The sequence below is a fragment of the Phacochoerus africanus genome, chromosome 3 (genome assembly GCF_016906955.1).
Source record: "Phacochoerus africanus isolate WHEZ1 chromosome 3, ROS_Pafr_v1, whole genome shotgun sequence".
NCBI classification, from domain to species: domain Eukaryota; kingdom Metazoa; phylum Chordata; class Mammalia; order Artiodactyla; family Suidae; genus Phacochoerus; species Phacochoerus africanus.
The window spans coordinates 72070293-72091897 of NC_062546.1; the positions used below are offsets into that span (position 1 = coordinate 72070293).

At 39.1% G+C, this 21605-nt stretch overlaps 2 protein-coding genes across 4 annotated transcripts in view; both read left to right on the top strand.

The window, feature by feature from the left end:
* Positions 1–524: 524 nt before the first annotated feature.
* On the top strand, positions 525–15567 carry LOC125121923 (spidroin-1-like). Its single transcript, XM_047770221.1, has 4 exons — positions 525–706; positions 933–1090; positions 1143–2155; positions 13900–15567. The coding sequence occupies exons 1-3, from the start codon at positions 525–527 to the stop codon at positions 1742–1744; spliced, it is 942 nt and encodes a 313-aa protein (XP_047626177.1). The 3' UTR covers positions 1745–2155; positions 13900–15567.
* GTDC1 (glycosyltransferase like domain containing 1) overlaps positions 1046–21605 on the top strand; it is a 366669-nt gene continuing 346109 nt past the window's right edge. For all 3 annotated transcript variants that reach the window (XM_047771992.1, XM_047771996.1, XM_047771995.1), the window contains exon 1: positions 1046–1134. The gene's annotated coding sequence lies outside the window, so the exon portion shown is untranslated. The remainder of the gene's footprint in view (positions 1135–21605) is intronic.

Here is a 21605-nt window from a genome sequence, read left to right on the forward strand (position 1 = left end):
TAAAATCCTTTGATTTGGAATTATAGAAATTTAAATGTGGAAGAAACAAATTCCTCCTTTCACAGGTAAGAAAATAGAAGACCTAAAAGATCCTGGTGCTCTTTCTACTGAATTAGAATTTTTATAAATAAAAAAGCTACCGTGAGGTTAGATTGCAGGGAAAAAACAGACAAAATTTGTAAACTGTAAGCCCCAAGAGAAATTGTGCCAATTATTACATTAACTCATAAAGTAAGGTAAAGGGAACAACGCAAGTCAAAGACGGTCACCAGTGCTATCTCTCAGCTTTGTGATTTTTAAACTACTGGAGTGACTCTTTTCAGGTAAGTGGGACAGGGAGCATGCAATAGTTGAACTCCCAAATTGCATCTGAAATGTTTGGACTAGTGAGAACAGAAAGTACGCTCAAAATGTAGGTAAAGGAAGGAGCGAGGGCTCAGAGGGGACCAGAGAGGGAAACAGGACGCGATGACTAAGCAAGAGCCGAAGAGGTGCGAGCTGCACCGCAGGTAGGGGTGGCAGGGATGAAGCCAGGGACAAACGCGGACCCAGAGGCTCCAACGGGCCAGGGAGGGGAACGGGGAACGGGGACGGGGCGGGGGTGGGGGGCGCAGGGGAGAGAATGGATCGCCAGGAAACTACAGGAGGAAGCCGAGGCTGACTTAGAACAGCGAAAACCTTCCAGATGGAAACAGAAGGCGCCAAAGTGAGTTTACAACCAGACTATGGGTTTGAGGACCGAGCACAAAAGGCTTAAGGGGCAGAAGTGGGTGCTGATGAGAGAAGGGAAAGGGTGCGAGGGGAGGTGAGAAGTGAAGCGAGGCCCGCGGGAAGGGGCAGGTATGGAGAAGCGAGGTGTCCGAGAAGGGAGGTGGAGCGGCTCCCCAGGGCGGGAGCAGCCGCAGAGTTAGGGACCTACTGCGTCCAGACAGCGTAGGGGGCGGAGTCTTGAGTGCGTGGGAGGGCCGAGGGGTGTGGCCTGCGCCTGACGCGCCCTGCGGCCTTTCCAGCCGGGGGCCGGGCGGGGCGGCGGCGGCGGCGGCGGCCGCGGGGGAGGGGTACGGCGTCAGCGCGTCGCCGGCTGGGCCGCGCCGGTGGCCAGGAGGGAGAGACTAGGAGGAGGAGGAGGAGGAGGTGAGTAGGCTTCGGGCTGGGGAGCCGCGCGGGCCGGCGGGGAGGCGGGGAGCGCTGCCCCTCCCCTCCCTCCTCGGCGCCCGCCTCGCGGGGCCGCGCGGCTCGGAGTTCCCAGAGGGGCTGCTGCGGCGGCGGCGGCGGCGTCGCGGGGATCCGGAGGGGCGGAGCTGAGGGCCGCGCGGGCGGTGCGCTTCCCGGGCGCAGGCGCTGCGCTCGCGGAGCAGAGGTCCGCCCCGCGCCCTCCGCCAGGCGCCGGGGCCGCTGGGTCTCAGTCCTCCTATACGCTGGCCATTTTCTGACTAGGTTTTCTTGGGTTCTCCTCGTCATTCGGGTCGGCTTCCCCCAGCCCGGCGCGCCGCCGCGGTCTCGTCGCTTGGCCGGGGAGGGCGGATGGGAGGGGGTGCGTCGCGTTCTCGCCGGGAGAGGGGCCGGGTTCCCGGGCTTGGCCGAAGGAGTCGAGGGACCTCTTCGCCAGCGACGGGACTGCCCGGCCGGTGGTCCCTCGCGCCGGGCGCCGTCAGGCCTTCTTGAAGGACCCTTTGCGCTCTGTCCCATTGTCGCCCACACTTTCCTGACCTCACCAGCCCCTCACTCTGTCAGCGGAGACTAACGACCTCACTCTGCGCACCCGTCCCCCCTCCTGTCTCTCCTTTGAGGATCCAGCATATACTTATTTCGATCGGGAACCAGGCAATCTGTTCAGGTGGAAAGGTTCTCTGAATATGTCCTGTAAATCCATCCATGTACTCAACCGCGAAGTTGCCGAACGGAATTAATTTAACTGTAGTCTCGAGGGAGGTCCCCCACCCCACCCCCCTTGGTCTCTTCACCCTGGCAGAGTCAACTTTTAGAGTCTTCTGAGAACTGTACGGCGGCATTAGATTATCTTTGAGATAATTCTTAAGTTAGCGCCTGGAGGCAGTGTGATGGAAGGTTCAAAGAGAAGGCTTTACACTGTTTCCTCCACCTGTATCACGGTTCGAAATGGAAAACGTGCGTTGACGGTGATTTTCCACACAAGGTGGGTTGCAGAAAGCAGCCCCCGTGTGCCGTGGCTCGCCTTGGTTACGAGGCGCTATCGCTGAAGTTGACTTTAAAGCTCAGCAGAATGGTTAGGTAAAGGGGCTGCTGAAAATAAATCCAGTATAATTCAATAGAGCCATTTTATTGGATTCTATTAACCTGTTTAACCTTAAGCTAAAGCATGGCAGGAGTTTTCACGTAGGAACCCACATACCAAGTGCAATATTGAATTTTAATTAGTGCTTTCCAGGTTTGCTGTGGAATAGGGTCTCATCAGCTCACACTGCATTTCATTATATATTTTCCTTAGGATCTTGTGTTTAAAGAAACAGTTTTAGTATTGGAGAGTGGGAGGAATACCCTTTGAATCATGAAGTTTCTCTGACGAACTTGAAAATTTGGATAGGTAAAATTTGAACCATGATACTGAGATAAGGTAGAAAACTGAATTTTATAACATCAGTTTGAGAAGTTAAGGCATCTTTACTCTTGCTTTGAAACTGTTGACGTTTTAATCTTATGGACTGCAGAAATACAGAATTTTCTATTTGTATGGAACTTCAGCGCTTTAAGTCAGCCCCATTATTTTGCAGAGAGAAATTAATCCAAGTTTCTTGAAGAGATTTAACATGAACTGAATAGAACTAGTTGACTTAACTAAACACTTGGGTTGATAATTCAGCTCTCCCCAATGGATATTTTTGTACCAAAATTTGTTTTGATTTAGATGTCTTTTAAAAAAGCCAAGTAATTACTAACTTTTAATATTTTCTCCAGTATTTTGAGTACATGACTTAGTTTGTGATTTGGACTCATTAGATACAATTGATACAAATTATATTCAGGGAATGTTTACATTCTGTCAATTGAGACAATACTTTACAGTTTGTATTTAGTGACTATTTTCACTTCAAGAATGTTTATGCATATTATTGATTCAGACAGTGCATGTCAACCCAGGAATGCCCATTTCAAGAGTCTTAGAGTTATGGTGTATAAACCTTGATAGTAACTAGGAAGAGAGGTCCTATAGACAGGTAGTCATCAAATTCTGGCATCCTCAGCATCTCTTTTCGTAGTGGTCTTTAAATGCAGAACTTCTGAAGTCTTTGCTGGGTTGGGGTGAATTTTTTGCATCTCCCTCCCCAGTGCTGCAGGCATTTAGTAGATACTTTTTCCGCTTGTGTGCCTTTTCCTTGGTGCAGGGGTTCATGTAAGGTGGACTGCTTCTTTTTTTCTTTTTTTTTAAAAATTAAAGTACATTTGATTTACAATGTTGTGCCAGTTCCTTTGCAGCAGTTATATATATGAATGTGTGTGTGTGTGAATATTCTTTTCCATCATGCTATGTCCCAGAAAATTGAATATCCTTCTCTGTGCTATCCTTTCTAAATGTAATAGTTTGTATCTGCTAATCCAAAACTCCCAGTCTAGGATGGACTGTTTCTATTCATTTGTGTATGCCTCATATCAAGTATAGTGGGTGCTCTGTAAATGCTTGTGGTCTTATTGGGTTTAATCAAATTAAATAAGGTAGCAGAGTGCCTGGAAGTCATGAATCATGATATAAACTTGATTTCTTTCCTTTTTTTTTTGTCTTTTTAGGGACGCCCTCGCGGCATATGGAGGTTCCCTGGCAATGGGTCTAATTGGAGATGTTGCCGCCCTCCTACGCGACAGCCACAGCCACTCCAGATCCTAGCCATGTCTGCAACCTACATCACAGGTCATGGAACTGTGGGATCCTTAGCCCACTGAGCGAGGCCAGAGATCAAACCTGCAACCTCATGGGAATTTCTGCTGCACCATGATGGGAATTCCGAATCATGATACTATAAACTTGAAATAACTTATTTCCATTTTTGTGTTGATTCAGATACTCAGGCTGAATTCCAATATTGAAAGAGGTAGCAGGTAGCAAATATTTTAGAAAAATTGAAAGAAGAGCTTAACATTGAGAATTTTGTTTTTTAAGATAAGTTACTGTGAAATTGGGAAATGACATCATTATTTCAATTTTTTTTTGTGGAACACCTCAGTTGAGCTAAAATAATATGAATTTTCCACTGGAGCAGAGTTTGACAACCATGAATTGAATGACCTTATCGTTACTATAGGCCACATTTTAAAGCCTAGTTTCACTTTATAAAGGTTTATTTTTCAGTATGTAGACCTCTGGAAGCAACATGACTTCTAGAGTTTAGATTACCTTGGTAAACTCTCCTGAAATGATATTTTAAAGTTTTTGGCTTATATGTTGTGCTTCATGGTGGTGTTACTGAAAACAAAACAAAACAAAACTCAAACCAAAAAACAAACAAAACAACCCCCACTGTATTTTCTTTTACTCTTAGGGCTTAACTTCTCTTCAGTAGATTATTATAGTGTGTTTTGTTTGTTAAAAAGAAAAATACTGGGGAAAATTTCAAGCATTTCTTTTGGAAAGTACTATCACTCCTCCCTTTAAATGGGCCTGGCAAATAACATTTGGGTAAATAGAGGGCCGTTTCTGTAGTGTGATTCCTGTTTGAGAATGTTGAGTTATATAAATAATGGTCTTCACAGGGATAACATCTTTGGATAACATACTTTTTTTTTTTTTGACTGATGCTATTACTGAAAACAATTGTATAGTAGAGTAGGAAGGTGCTTAATTTATAGGGAGCAAATAATTTCATATCTATCACTGCTGGTCCTTATGTTAGCCCCAAGCTATCTGGTCCATCCATTCCCTGTTCTGTCTCTTCTACCCAATTCTTTTTATATCTTTTTTTTTTTTTCTTTTTGTCTTTTTAAGGGCCACACTTTTGGCATATGGAAGTTCCCAGGCTAGGGATCGAGTTGGAGCTGCAGCTGCTGGCCTGCACCACAGCCACAGCAATGTCAGGTCTGAGCCTCAACTGAGACTTATACCAGAGCTTAAGGGCAATGCCAGATTCTTAACCCACTGAGCAAGGCCAAGGTACCTGAATCCTCATGGATTCTAGTCAAATACTAGTAAGATTCATTTCCTCTGAGCCACGATGGGAACTCCTCCACCCAATTCTTGAATTGATTTTTAAGACTGAGTTCCTTAAGAGCCTCATCCCCTTTGGGAGGTAGGATCTGAAATTATTCTGGTGCCCTGAGCATCCATTACTCACAAGGCATGGTGTCATACTCAGTTTGAGATTCTCATTTATAAAAATACTTTTATTCATCAAGAGTTTTGAAGTATAAAACAGACATCTTAGGAAAGTTTGTGTGAAGCAACTAGAATATGCAGATGGAATTGTTATAAAATCCAATTGGTAAGAATTAGTAAGAATATCTAATCCCTTTCTCCCATACCTGAAGGTCACACTTAAGTCATTTAAACTTAAAATTTCATTTTTTTTGAGTATGTATTTTAAAAAGTAAAAAAAAAAAAAAAATCCAGTCTTCATTAGCATTAAATAATCCATAGAGTTGATATATTGTTGTGTTATTCCCTTGTGTATTCCAGATCTCATGTGGACCTGGAACCTTTTCTTAAGCCTTTTAAGAACTTTCCTGCTTGGCCAGTCCCCATGTCCTTGCCATCCCCTCTCCCCTTAGGGAGCTGGGACCTGGTCTTGTCCATGGTGGATGGATAAGGTCCTACTTCTATTGGGGCAGAACTCGCAGAGTCAGGATACTTTGATATTGCCTCTTGGACTCCCACTCATTGGATTGATTTTTTAGATACTGAGGACAGGCCGGCTGAGAGCTGGGCTCTTTGGCTGTTTTGAGGGTCAGGTTTTCATTTGCATCTGACGTTAGGACATCCAGTCAGTCATTACTTAGATCCCTTTCCTGACTACCCTGCTCTTTGTTGAGTTACTTCCTGGGTTATTTTTATTCAGTTTCAGTGATAGCTAATTATTTTCAAGTGTTTGATTTTTCTACCCAGTTTTAAACTTTCTTTTGACACAGTATCTGCTATACTTTCCCATAGTACATTTGTTCATGATCTGTCTTTCCTTCCATACCATGTGTACCCTGAGCATTGGGACCCAGTTTGTGCTGTTCCTCAGCACTTGGTGCAGAATCTGGCACAGAGCAGGTGATAAATAAGTATTGATTAAATATAAATTCATTCTAATAATGTCTGTTATCAGTATGGGGAAACCAGTGTTTATATAGAAATTTAGAATTTATACCGGAAGTTCAGACTTTGCATTGCCATGATTAGTACTAGAGAGTCTGTGTATTTTAAATTATAAGCATATCCATATACAAAATAGCATCATTAGTCATCTAACAGGGCATTAATTTAAGAAGAAAAGGTATATAATTTTTACCATGTATCGTTGGGTGTTGCACATTTCTATTTTTCTTGAATTTGATGAATATGTATATATTATATTTTTTACAAACAAGTTTTATGGCACTATAAAGAAGTGAATTTAATGGCCCTACTTTTGTTCATTAGTAATTATATACTAAAGAGTAAATTCTCATTAAAAGGCCCTTAAATGCCTGCTCATAAAAAAGAGAGACCTCTTTGATTTTGTTCTCCATACAATCCCAGTTATTGTATTGAGGCAAGTCATCAAACTCTTTAGTAGTCTAAACCTTTAATTTGGTTTCAGAACAGTAGTCATGTACTGAATACCCAAATTACCATGTCTTTAACAAGTAATGCAAACACCGTATTAAAAAGGTAATGACCATAACTTTTCTTGTAGAATTTCTTGTGCTAATTTTTAAAAGAGGACGTTTGAACTAAATTTCCCATGAAGGCCAAGATCTCATACTTGTAATGATAGTGGAGTATATGGGTATGTGTAGAGAGGAGGGGGTGGTAATTTTTGTAGTGGAATTTTTAAGTGGACAGTTTACTAATTATGTTGAGGTAAACACTTTACAACTTTAAGAGAAAAACTTCAATTATGTGAATGAAATGAGGTACATAAAATTAATTCAGATAAGTGGGGGAATCCTTAGTATAAAATGATGCATGTCAAGGGACATGACCTCAATCTTGAATTTTTTTTCTTTCTTTCTATATATCTGTCAGCTTCTCTTAGTTTACGAGGTTCTGATTCTTTTTGGTCATGCTAGGAATCATTGATGGAGGGTGTAAAGTTTGCGCTGTAGTTTTTTTTTCCCCCTTGCCACAGAGGGAATCCAGAATGTGGTATTCTGTGACAAGTGTAATTGCTCATCTCTCTCTTGTACTGCCTGCCCTTTTAGGTGGTACACCACAGCCTTCCATTTTGTCACCTTCCTGTAAAACGTCAAATTTGTGTGGGGACTCCTTGAGAATACAATTAGTTTGAAGTTAAAGCCACACTCCTTCATCCAATCTCAAGATGTTTATACTTCTGACATGCTGTTGCAGCAAGTTGTAAAGGTGAATTGAGCTTGATAGACCTTGATTCTTTCCCTGTCTTTCTTGGGATTTAATATTTTGCAATGTAAGCTCTTGAAATAGAAACAGACATAGGGGAATAACCTCTGACCTTTACAAATCTTAACCTGAAATGAGAATTTTTCTGATTGATTAGAGTTTGTAATGTTTTAGGAAAATGATTTCTGCTGCCATTTACTAAGGTTTGCAGCATTCTTAAGCTCCTGGCATCTGAAGATTATTGTGCTATATATAGGTAGCCTGTGTAGCAGTGGTGATGTTTTCCTCTAGGCTTTTTTTTTTTTTTTAGGGCCACACCCGAGGCATATGGAGGTCCCCAGGCTAGGGGTCTAATAGGAGCTGTAGCTGCTGGCCTACACCACAGCCACAGCAATGCCAGATCTGAGACGTGTCTGTGACTACACCATAACTCACGGCAATGCCAGATCCTTAAACCGCTGAGTGAGGCCAGGGATCGAACCTGCAACCTCATGGTTCCTCGTTGGATTCGTTTCCACTGAGCCACAATGGGAACTCCTGTTTTGTTTTTAAACAGAGGCAAGCTTGTCTTAGCTGCAGAGATGTGCTGACACCTCTGTATGTGATTTTACTTCTCTCTTCAACATTACCTATAGATACTTCACTTCCTCAGACCATGGCTTTTTATTTTCAGCATGCATCCTTTTCATTTCTTGGTCTTTGAGATGCAAGATGATTCATATCTTGATTGCCTTGAGTAAAGTGGATGTGATATCAGCAAGCTCTGTATTCAGACCTTGTGAATAATTCCCAGGCCATTGCCTTAGGCTTTCTTAAATATGTGCAGGTGGTGTGATTGAAGAGGTTAGGGTTTAGGGTCAGTCCAGACTGATTTGGACTCTACCATTTATTAACAGTATGTCTTTGGGGGAAATTAGTTACTTCTCTGGATTCCAGTTTCCTCATCTGTAATATAGGGATAATATCAGCTGAGTATATTGAGTTTTTTTTTTTTTTTGAGAGTATCTTAGTTGCACTGATTTGTCATATGCAGATAAGTGTTTAATAGTGTGAATTAATGAACTTTGTCTAGATCTTATACTATTTTGAAAGGAAATAAGTTTTGTTCCATTTGATGACAGAGATAGTCAAATTAGTAAAAATCATTCCAAATAGAGGTCTTGCTTAGTTGACCTTAAAACTATGTTAAGACTTTTGTAACCATCTATCTGTTTATATACGAAGGATAAATTGATATGTGTGATAGGCAGAATGTGAGTGTACTAATTGGAATAAGACAGACTTGGATTTGTGTATAAATGATCTAACATTTAGGTAACCTTGGGCAGGATACTTTTTTTGTTGTTGTTGTTGTTGTTTGTTGCTATTTCTTGGGCCGCTCCCGCGGCATATGGAGGTTCCCAGGCTAGGGGTTGAATCGGAGTTGTAGCCACCGGCCTACGCCAGAGCCACAGCAACGTGGGATCCGAGCTGCGTCTGCAACCTACACCACAGCTCACGGCAATGCCGGATCGTTAACCCACTGAGCAAGGGGTCACCCGCCACCTCATGGTTCCTAGTCGGATTCGTTAACCACTGCGCCACGATGGGAACTCCGGGCAGGATACTTTTTTTTTTGTCTTTTTTTTGTTGTTGTTGTTGTTGTTGTTATTGTTGTTGGGATACTTTTTTGATTCAAAGTTTTCATATGTAGAAAGAATTATAAAGAAAAAAAGGATAATAAAAAGGTGTTAAGACTTAAGAGATAAGGTATGCAAAATAATTAGTAAAACCTGAATTTGTAAATACTGATAATTGTTACTGAGACCTTGGAAAAAAGTGGCTTTTATAATTCTCTGCACCTCAGGCATCCTCATCTTTAGCATGAATATATCAAAGACATAATAGAGTTATTATGAGGATTAAATGAGATAATACATAAAAGAGCTCAATTAATGTTAATTGCTACTCTTATTAGCAGTTCAGTTTCAGAACAAATTGGATCAATTTTGAGTTAAAGTGAAAGAATTCATACAGATATTTAATATATTTCTTGTGTTGGGAGATGTTAACAGTGGATTTGGGGATATCATTCGTAGCTTTCAGTGTTTCCTTAAGACAGCAGTAGTTCTCAAGTTGTGGTATACAGGCTTGTGGGGATCAGTGAGACTATTTCAGGGGGCCCATGAGGTTACTAACTTTTTGCTTTTTCTGCTGGTTTTATATTTGCCTTGCTGATATTAAAGCAATGGTGGGTAAAACTGTGGGCATCTTAATAGTTATTAAATGGCGGTGGCACCAGACTGTATGAGTAATCATTGTATTCTTCACTGCTGTGCATTCACAGTTAAAAAAAAAAGAAAAAAAAATCAAAATGCTGATTTTTAAGAATGTCCTTGATGAGGCAGTAAAAATTATTAGTTTTATTAAATCTTGATCCTTGAGTACACTGTTTTAATATTCTGTGCAATGAAATAGAAAATATTCAAAAGGCTCTTCTGCTGCATATCCAGAATATGTTGTTTGTCTCAAGGAAAACCCTTATGTGATTTTATGAGTTGTGAGCTGAACTAACCATATTTTGCATGAAACATCATTTTTACTTGAAAGGATGACTACCAGACAAACTATGATTATTTAGACTTAGATATTTGGCAGTCATTTTCTTGAAAGTGAACAAAGTGAGACTGTCATTTCAGGGAAAACAACCGACAATATTTGTTGTTGATGATAAAATTTGAGCTTTCAAGTGAAAATTAAAATTTTGGAAAACTTGTATCAACTGCTGTGCTCTTGTCAGCTTCCCAGTACTTAAATATTTATCTGATGGGATGAGTGGCGATATGAATGAATGTGAGTTTTTGCTATGGTATCAATTAATTAATTATGTTAAGTTTAGAATATTTACATAACTCAATGAACCAATATTTTCTAAGTGATCAATGTTGCAAAACTATGCTAAAAGATTCTTATAAAAAGCAAGTAACATACAGATTATACTGATAATTTATTTTAGCCACCTAAATACTGACTGTTAAAGGCACAACATAATTTAAATCAAGAACAAATGAGATTCCAAATAAAGATATAAGGTGTGAAAACAAAACAAAAAACCAAAAAAACAACAACAAAAAAATAAAAAGCAAGTAATAATACCAAAAGCTTCTGTGATTTTAGATTTGTTATCACAGCTAACCTGTGAACTCCTACTTGTCAAGTTTTGGTGTAGTAACAAAGAAGAACATTCATAGTTATCTGAATATGTTATTAATATTAATGTATACTTCCTTTTTTCTCACTACATATTTGTCTGGGGCTATTTTTTAAAAATATAGTTCAGTCAAAACACAGTGGGCTGTGTGTAGAAGCAGATATGAGAATCTAGCTGTCTAGCTGTCTTCTGTAAAGTTAGACATGAACGAAATTTGGAAAAGTTATGAACAGTATCATTTTTATCACTAAGCTTTTTTGTGTAAGAAATAATTTTTCGTAAATTATTTACCGTATTAAATGTCATGAAAATATAAAGTGAATCAGTATTTAAAATTTTCTCATTAATTCCTAATGTGGTTAATATTGATAATTATAACTAATATTGACAAAAACTCTTGAGAGTCCTCAATTTTCAAGAACACAAAGGAGTCCTGATACTAGGAAGTTTGAGAACTGTTTCTTTAAGATGAATAAAGTTCTCAAGTTTTAATCTTTTGACTATTTCTTTGGAATATGGACACCATCTCTCTAGTTTCTTTTCCTGGTTGTAAGGGTATGTCACAGGAGTTCTCCGTCATTTCCCATGCAGGCAGAAGGTGTTTTTTTAAAGATTTTCATTTTCATTTTTATTTAAGATTGACGCTACCTACTTATATGGTTGCCTTGAAGAATTGAGATTGTGATCAGTGGTCATTCCAGTCAGTGTATTCATTATTGATACCACTCTTTTGGTTGTGAGCTATTCATGCAGGTTTTTTTTTTTTTGTTTGTTTTTTTTTGTCTTTTTGCTATTTCTTGGGCCACTCCCGTGGCATATGGAGGTTCCCAGGCTAGGGGTCCAATCGGAGCTATAGCCACCGGCCTACGCCAGAGCCACAGCAACGCGGGATCCGAGCCACGTCTGCAACCTACACCATAGCTCACGGCAACGCCGGATCGTTAACCCTCTGAGCAAGGGCAGGGACCGAACCTGCAACCTCATGGTTCCTAGTCGGATTCGTTAACCACTGCGCCACGACGGGAACTCCTATTCATGCAGTTTTAAGACCTGTTCACCATAGCAAGCTGCTTCAGGGTTGTAGTGAAGTTCATTTTGCTGAAAATAAACTGCCATTTTCTCTGAAGTCTTTATACTACGCTAATCTGTCTACTGTAAAGTCTTCCTGACATTTCATAGCTATTTTCTAGAAAATCCACAACTTATGAGTGAGTTTGTGAATTAGTCATTTGCAACAATATAATATGAATTACAGATGGGTTCTATAGTGCCATTAATAGTATAGAATAGCCTTGTTGTGGACTATTAACAGCTTTCTGTGGGGAATTATATTCTGAATTATACTCTTAGAAGTCTAGCCAGATATATTACCCCATTGCAGTCCAACAGTGGCAAGAAACCCCCTTTTCCCGCTTACAATAGAAATGAATGTTAAAGCTTGACTAGAAGCAAGAGAGACATTGTGAAGCAATGTTCTGGAGGTGCAGGTATCCTAGGCACCTAGGATAACCTAAGTGGGTAGAAGGGGCAACATTCTCAGATGAAGCAGTTATGGTGGAGGGAAAAAGGAGAAGGGATGTTTTAGATGCTGCTTGGGGGTGATATATTCCCTTTTACAGCAGTTGCTAAAAAATAAGAAGTGGTTAGTCCTAGGTTGGTAAATCCATTTATAGAGTTTTGTTGTGTTGTGCTCCTCTGTTTGGTTACTGCATGAACTGAGCTCAAGAAATAGAAGGCAATTGCAGAGGTTGAACTTATGGATTTATAGACCAAAGGTTTTATGTAAAAGGAGGTTGATGAACTTCAGAGGTATTTATGATCAGAAAGAGTAGTGGAAGCCAGGAGAGTGGTGGAACATGCAAGCTATTCACAGGGGCCCCAAACAGATTCATGTTATAGAGTGACTGTTAGGGCAGGCATAGAACTGATAATCAGCTGGCACAGTTCAGTCAAGGAGTGCTGTGACTCATCCTGCTGCCCTAGGGTCTCTAATAGGAAATATAGACTTTTAAGAGTGGTATCCCACAGGAAGCCTGTTATGGAGAATGGTGGATATAAAGCAGAAATCCAGAACCACAAGAACTTGGGGACTCAGAGAAGACCAGCTTTGGAGAACTAGAATTTAACTTGAGGTTGAGCTTGTTTTCTTCCTTCTCAAGAGCATTGTTGACCCTTTGGATTGAGGCAAGGCTGAGCTAAAGTGGAAAGCAAAGTGACTATAGCTAGCTGTCTACACTGAAGTGACACACCTGCCTGAGAAATATTTGTTAAACCAACTGATGAAAGTATGGCAGGGGAACAACTAGGTCGTCACACCCACGTTCTTCATGTAGCAGACACTTGGCATCATATAACCTAACCACTAAATACTCTCTAAGCCAAGAGTGAGCAAACTTTTTTTTTTTAAAGAACTTTTAAAGGAAGTTCCTATGTGGTACAGTGGGTTAGGGATCCAGCATTGCCGCAGGCTGCAAATGTAATGCGGGTTTGATATCTGGCCCGGGAACTTCCAAATGCCACAGTTGCAGCAAAAAAAAAAAAAAAAAAAAAAAAAGCACCAGATAGTAAATATTTTAACCTTTATGGGTGGTATGGTCTCTGTTGCACCTACTTAAGTCTGTCATTGTAGTGTGAAAACAGCCATAGAAAAATACATAAATGAATGAGTAGTTATGTTTCAATGAAACTTTATGGAGACTGAAAATTGAATTTCATATAATTTTCACTTGTCATAAAATATTAGTCTTTTTATTTTATTTTATTATTTTTGGCTGCACCCATGATATATGGAAGTTCCCACGCCAGGGATCAAATTCAAGCCACAACTCAACCTATGCCACAGATGCGTGAATGCCAGATTTTTAACCCACTGTGCTGGACCAGGGATTGAATCTGTGCCTCCACAGTGACCTGAGCTGCTGCAGAGGCAACACTGGTTCCTAACCCACTATTCCAAAGCAGGAACTCTTGTTAGTCTTTTTAAGAAACTTTTTTTCAGCTATTAATAAATATAAAATCTGTCTTTAGATTGTGGCTATGTAAGAACAGGCTGTGGGCTGAATTTTGGACCGTAGGCTCTAGTTTGCTTTGTTTTTAGGCAAATAAATGGCAATTAGTTATGATGCATAAATTTTATTAGCATTAATGAAATAGATGTTTTTTAGGACAATGCTGTTGGTGACACTGTCTTGTTTTATAGGTGACACTGATGATAAAAACCCGTTCAAGAATTTAGATGTGACATCTGCAGCAGGTTCAGATCTCTCAGCTAAAAGACAGACTGGATACTTCGTAAAGATTTTCATCTGTTGTGCACAGAGAGCCAAAATCTGTTACTGAAATAGACTGTCTGGGTGAACTGCCTGCTGGGTCCAGTGATGCACTAGTAGACAAAGAAGTTGAAAAAGAAGGCTGGCATATTCTTTGGATAACTGGCTGAGTGTGACACCAATATGGCATCAAGCCCTACTATGATTCCAAGGACTTCATGATTAAATAACAGTGATTTTTTTGGGTGGAAGTAGGGGTGGTTGAAGTAAATTTGATCTTTACTTGGGGAATGTATAATGTATTACCATCCCATAATGATATATGATAATTGGCTTTGGTCATCAAACTTTAGAGATCCTGTCTATTTATGGGACTTAATATAGTTAACACCTTTTAGTATTGGACTTTCTGACACTAAGGGAAATACTATAAAGAGAAATATCTGCTTAACCTAAAAAAGTTTACCTAAAAAGTTTAATATAAGGACTGTGATTTTTCTTTGGGGGATTTTTGAAATTTTGCTCCTCCCTAGAGTATTTAAATTATATTTCTATTTGCAGAAAAGCTACTGTACCTAGAGTTTTCTAGGAAAATATCCTTTTGTGTGGGATCTTGAACTGGATAGTGAGTAGATAATCATACTGTACAGTGTTAATGTGCATAGAACAGTTAATAAATTTATAACTACAAATTAATAAGAGCTATTAATAAATTAATGTCTTCAGATCTATTAACTAAAATCATTTAAAATGATTTAATGAGTAGATGTGAACTGGAAATAAACCTATGTATTTTCTAGAACTGTTGAATCAAAGAAAAACTGGAACATCAGAATATTCTCTGAACCAAATCAATATTTTATTTGATCAGAGTCCCTGCTTTGGTATACATCTATTTATACTGGTTACAGAGGATTTGAAAGCAGTGCAGGGAAATGAGTTGGGTAGATTCAAAGTTGAATCCCATTTTTTTCCTCAGTGAATCTCCAATATTTTTTTTCATCTAGCATTCAACAAAAACTCTAGCAGCCCAGGATACAAAACAGATTACATTTTATATAGTTCATACAGCTCATCCACAAACAGAAAAAGATTTCCTTATGACTTAACCTTGAAATCTTTATTTAAGGTCTGTACTATTCAGTTTGCCAGTGTGCCACTGCTACTATTGCATGTTTTTGGTCAGAGTGAAGTGCAGCTAACACACAGCCATTCCGCTAGGAAAAAGATCTGCAGGTTACTGAGCAGTGGAAGTTACACACAGCTAATTTACAAGTCAGATTAGCGATCAGAGTTATTCGATAGCGTTATGTGGAATTGATTTCATTTCATGGTTTTTAAGCTATTTTTTCACTGAGGCAATGCCTATAACAGAGACAGGTGTGTTGTAGCATTTGAATGCCTTAAACTCTTGAATCTGGAATGAAAGGGAGGTTGTTAAAGATGTTCAGATCCTAAAACTCAGGGATTTTGAAGTAAAATGCCCTGTCATTCATTTATTGTGCTGTAATTGAACTGCCTTGCAGATTTTATTTAGGAATGTTATGATTAATATTTGGAAAACTTTCCTGTTTTCAAATATAGTCTTTAGGAAAGCCTCTTGATTGTGTGTGCATTTTTTTTTTTTAAAGAGTGTTTAAATAGTTCAGCAAAACCCTTTTACCTTGTAAATAAGGTATATTTAATAAGAAATACATGGTTTAACATTGATAGTCTATTCAAATCAGGAATTCCATTGTTGTCTTCTGGAAACCGTCCATAGGGGGAGGGGACAATAAATAGATCCATTTGTAGATTTTAATTATTTTTCCCTAAAGTAAACCTTTTAAAAAAATATAGAAGAATACATAAATATAGCTCAATAGGTTACATAAGAATAAGAAAATTCATAAAATAAGAAAATAATTCTTACATAAAATAAGAAAATAATTTTTATTTTATCTGTTCTTATCGAAATCGAGAAGACATAGGAGTACAAAAAAAGTAGTTCATTGCGGAAAGGAAGTGCTGTTTATTGAAATTTGAGAACAAAATTGTAGACAAGCATCTGTGTTAATCTTTTAGATGGTTCTTGTGCTAATAACAGATTTGAGTATAATCAGGAGAGGAACAAAATCCAGATATTTAGAACTAGTTTTCTGTCAGTGGACAAAAGAATATTTTGTTTTGTCCTTCCCCATCCTGCCACATGGTGAGTTCTTATGAATTGATTTTTGAGATGACAAAACATTGGGATTTAGGGGGTCTTGAGTATTCATCAACTACTACTTTTTGTCCCCTATGTTTTACATAAGACTTCTTTAATCAGGTTTATAGGAGATAAGCAAGACAGTGGTCCTGGTTTCACAGGACTTCAAAAAAGACCCCCCCCCAGCCCTTTTTTTTTTTTTTTCCCCCCTTTGGCTGCACTTGTGGCTCATGAAAGTTCTGGGGCCAGGGGTTGAACCTCTGCCACAGCTGCAGCAACACTGGATCCTTAACCTGATGCTCCACATGGGGACTTCCCAAAAAAGGCTTTTGAAAGAAGATTACTATAAGGCAGGGATATAGTTGGCATACTTTATTGTGTTAATTTTAGGAGAGCAGTGACTGTTGAGGTGGATCCTTCCCACATTTCCTTTTTCTCTAACTTCATAATCCCTGGTTAAAGCTGCTTTTCCTAGAGGCAAGTGGGAGGTAATTTTGTGAATGGAGATATTGAAGCTATTGTAGACATTGGGAAATTAGTGGAATATTAAAGATTGTAAATGTGATAAGCAATCAGATCCTAGATGAGCACTCTTTTTTTTTTTTTAATTAAAGGGTAATATCAGTAGGGTAGAGTGATTTCTTATTACTGTGTATTATTGTACAGAATTTTTAATTGTAGGTAGTATATATTTTAACCTGATTTTTAGTGGTAATTCTCCATTTTGTGCAGTGGCTCTTCATTAAATGTATATATAATTAAATGAGATGTTTAGATATAAATAACATACTAATCTCCTAAGGTAAAATTGCTTTGACCAGATGAGGAACCTTCTTTTTTTCTTTTCCTTAATGTTTAGTCAGTATCTCCACACTCCCCTTTTTAGTAAATTTTATTTCACATTGAGTTGCTTAAAATGAAGAGTCCCTTATATTAGCTAATTAGTAGATGTGATTAACGGGAATCACATCTATGATGATAGGATGATGACTAGGACTTTTTTGTTTCAGGATTTCAGCTAAAACTCCAAAGCTGAAAATAAAGGTTAATAAGCATCTTTACATTCTAAAGAGGAATGTGGGGCTTAGTAAAAGAATAGAACTGTAGTACCCACTTCCCATACATAAGAGAAATTAGAGAAAAGCAGTTTTATAAGTGTCATTCAAGTGAAAAATTGTTGATCTAGTGGACAGTTCTGTGACATTTTCCTGTTTTTCCCCCAAAAGACCTTTGTTCACAGGATTTGAGTATGTTGTCTAAAAGGGTAGATTGTTATTTAATTTCTTGTCTGAATGTTTAATGACCTACAGAGTCTGTCTGTCTGCCTGCCTGCCTCTCTCTCTCTTTCTTTCTTTCTCTCTTTCTCTTTCTTTCTTTCTTTCTTTCTTGCTCGCTCGCTCTCGCTCTCTCTCTTTCTTTCTTTTTCTTTTTTCATTTTTAGGGCTGCACTTGTGGCATATGCAAGTTCCCAGGATAGGGGACCAGTTGCAGCTGCAGTTGCAGGCCTGTGCCACAGCCATGGCCATGTCATATCCCTGTTGCATCTGTGGCCTACACCACAGCTTGTGGCAATGCTGAATCCTTAACTCACTGAGAGAGGCCAGGATCAAGCCTGCATCATCATGGATACTAGTTGGATTCTTAACCTGCCGAGCCACAACAGGAACTCCAGAATCTTGCTTCTTGATACTGCATTGGCACATTCTAAAGAGATCTTGAGGGAGCATGGCATATGTTTCCTAGAGTTTGGGGGTGTTCCTGAATTTAGACTCATTTCTGGAAGGTAGGAGAGTGACTGGAGCTAGTGAGATGGCATATTGAGATAGAGGGCAGTAGTGAAAAGAGTTGACATTTGGACCTAGTGGGGTAAAAAGGCTTGAAAGTGTGTGTGTGTGTGTTATGGACCAAGTGGATGCCATGAGAAGTAACCAGGCTTTAATTCCCTTGATGGATCCTGCTAAGAGGGGTTCTTGCCTTATGAGGGGATTTTGGGTGGGATAGTGAGAAGTCAGCCTGAGAATGCTTCCTCTGTACCAGGGAACTGTTCAGGTAGAAGGGCCAGCCTCTTTGCCTGTTATAACTTAAGGCTCCCCTGCTGTCCATACTGGGCTTTGAGAGGGAGAGAAGGTAGCTGTCAATAATTACACAGGGATAACAGATCATCTTGCTTCACAGCTGTTGAGGCCATGGCTTCCCCATGGAAGTAGGCATACAGGATATTTATCCTTTTTCCTCTGCCTGTCCAGATCTGGAGGAATCAGAAAGTGAGAAAGGACATGTAGAAAGGTGAAAGAGCCAGGAAGGATTTGAAAGAAACCAATTATGTTCTTTCTTTTGTTTGGCCTGGGCTAAGGTGGAGGTACATGGAAGCTCTTTGAATAAAATATGAAATTGAAGGTATACATTGGACTAGATTATATTTTGCAGTACTTGAAAATGACTGAGAATCAATAGGACTTATCTGGGATGTTATGGAGAGATGGGGAAGTAAGATTCAGAAGAGTGTATTTGAAGTGATGAAAAGAAATTAAAGTGTTTTTCCCATTGAGCTCAGTGTATTTGATGATTTTCTTGGTTTGATAGGATTTTAATTTAGTTGAAAAAACCCTTAGTGAGTACCTACAATATGTAAGTTACTCTGTTAAACATTTTGGGGCAGGCAAAGGTGACTAATATTTTCTGTCCTGAGGGAGTTTCTGCTTTAGTGTAAGTAGGTAAACGTATTCCATAGTAGAGTGTCAAAGGGGCTCTGGACCTGTGCTATGTGAATGTGAATACCACTAAGGTTCAGGGCAAGTTTTGTGGGGGAGGCTGAATATGGGCCGGGCTTTGAAGGAAGGATGGTAATAGCTGGGAAGAAGGGCATTCTAGCATGAGGGAATAATCAAAAGTGTGGAATTAGGAATGAATTGATGACTGGGAGGAAATAATGCTCATCCACAATGAAAATTTTACTTTCGGAAAAATGGTTTCAGTCACCATTTAAACATGCTTGCCCATGTTATAATTCTAGTTGAAGTTTGTTTTTCTTACATGTCATTTTTGCATTTCATAGTAATGCAAAAGGTATCTTCCTTTATGAGATATAACATGGAAACATTATTCACTTTAAAACCTAGCTAATTATAAGCACCAACCCCAAATTTCTAAGTCGAATCACAAAGTCCATTACTTTCCTTGATTTAAAACAGTAAAATGTAGAGAAGATGATGATTTTTATATATGATCTTAAGCATTTGGCAGTGCAATTAGTTTCATAACAAGTGATTGTTTTTTAAAGCCTTCCCAGAATAAGAATGAGTATCTTGATGTTAGTGTCACTTTTAAATAGCTATAGCTCCAGGAATGTGTCTGTTCACGTTGTTATCTTAAATACACACCTTATCTATCCATATTGCTATACTTTAGATGTGGAAGTAAAAATAAAGGTGTGAAGTGCCTAGCAGACTTATACGGATTTATGCAAATCAGAAAACACACAATCCATTACTGCTTAGACTCTAGTGTATTAAATTCAAGTATGAATTATTTCCTTACAGTTTTACACACACACACACACACACACACACACACACATGCACATGCACACATGCACACACACACACCATGATACCCAGTGATTTACTTTGCCCTCCCAAAAAATCTTTATAAGAGTTTTTTTCCCTCTGAACTCCAGACACATATCCAGTTGTCTTGTGATACCTCCATATGGATATTTAAAGATACTTAAATGTAAAAATGCTCAAGATGCAATTGATCTTTTTATCCATACTTGTTTCATCTTTAGTCTTATCTAAGTTATTGACAATTACATTCATGTTACTCAGACTAAAAACCTTGGCGTCATCCCTGACTCCTCCCTCTCACATCTACACCTTATCTGTCAATAGTTTATGTTGTCTTTCCTGGAAATACAACTAGAATCTGAATCTGACAATCTCTTACCACCTGCACTACCTGGTCCAACTTATTATCATCTTTTACTTGGATTATTTTAAGTCTCCTCACTGGGCTTCTAGCTTCCTCTTAGAATCCTCAACCCATAACCTAGCACATCAGTCTAGTCTCAGTGCAGTAGCCAGAATAATCACAGTTAAAACATAAGTCAAATCCTGTCATTCTTCAATTCACAACTTTGTTTCCTTTCTTATTCGCTGTAAAAACTAAAGTCTTTCTGGTTGCCTTTAAGGCTCTACATGATCTTGTCCCATTTGCAGCCTCATCTTTTGAATGGTCTTGTTTGCTGACTCCAGCTGATACCATTCCTTGAATAGGCCTCCTGTTTTCCTTCTAGGCCTTTGCATTTGCCCTTCTCTTTGCCTGGAATGCTTCCCCTCTCCTCCCCCGCCCCATAACTGCTTAGCCTGTTCCTTAATCCTTCTTGAGTCTTTATTGAAATATTACATTCTTAGACCTTCCATGACTATCTTATTTAAAATATCCCCTTCCTTCCACTTGTTTTATTTTTCTGGTTAGCACTTTGCCAAACTTTCTGTATATTTTACTTTTTTTTTCCTCTTTTTTTTTTTTTTTTTTTTTGGTCTTTTTGCCTCTTCTAGGGCGGCTCCCGTGGCATATGGAGGTTCCTAGGCTAGGGGTCGAATTGGAGCTATAGCTGCTGGCCTACGCCAGAGCCGCAGCAATGCTGGATCTGAGCCGAGCCGTGCCTTTGACCTACACCACAGCTCATGGCAACGCCAGGTCCTTAACCCACTGAACAAGGGCAGGGATCAAACCCACAACCTCATGGTTCCTAGTTGGATTCGTTAACCACTGTGCCACGACGGGAACTCCGATTTTACTTTTTTATGGTCAGTGTTTTCCTTTTAGGATAAAAGTTTGATGAAGGCAACGGTTTTATTTTGTTTACTCCTATCCCACCCCACTTAGAATCATCTTAGTGCATAGTTCATACTTGAATACATGATTGATTGCATGAATAAAATAAAATAATAAACTTAGTATGTAGGAGTTAAACCGGTTGTAAAACTTGATGTGCCCTTACTGGCATCTTTGGGCAATTATGATATTTCCAAATGTCCGAATGTTACTTTTCCTTTTGAATTTTTAAATCAAATGTATTGGGATAAAATTTACATATAATAAAAGGATCTTATTTTAAATTTACAGTTCAGTAAATTTTGACAGATGTACACACCTATGTAAGTACTGTTATAATCAAGGTATAATCGCATCACTTCAAACAGTTGCTTTGTGTCTCTTTGCAATCACTTCTTCCCTCCCTCATGCTTATTTCCAGACAACTATTGATCTGATTTTTGTCACTAAGAATTAGTTTTTCCTGCTCTAGACTTTCATATAAATAGAATCACATATGAGGTACTTTTTTCATCATGATGTTTTTGAAGCTTCCTATGTTATTGTATGCCCTGGTAGTTAGTTCCTTTTCACTGCTGAATAGGTTTCATTGTATAAATGTGCCACAAC

Excerpts from the sequence above, each read along its gene's own strand:
- LOC125121923 (XM_047770221.1), top strand. The coding sequence starts at position 525 with ATGAAGCCAGGGACAAACGCGGACCCAGAGGCTCCAACGGGCCAGGGA. Across the intron at positions 707-932 it reads TGGAAACAGAAGGCGCCAAA|CGTAGGGGGCGGAGTCTTGA; the intron begins GTGAGTTTACAA and ends GCGTCCAGACAG. Across the intron at positions 1,091-1,142 it reads CGCGTCGCCGGCTGGGCCGC|GCTTCGGGCTGGGGAGCCGC; the intron begins GCCGGTGGCCAG and ends GGAGGTGAGTAG.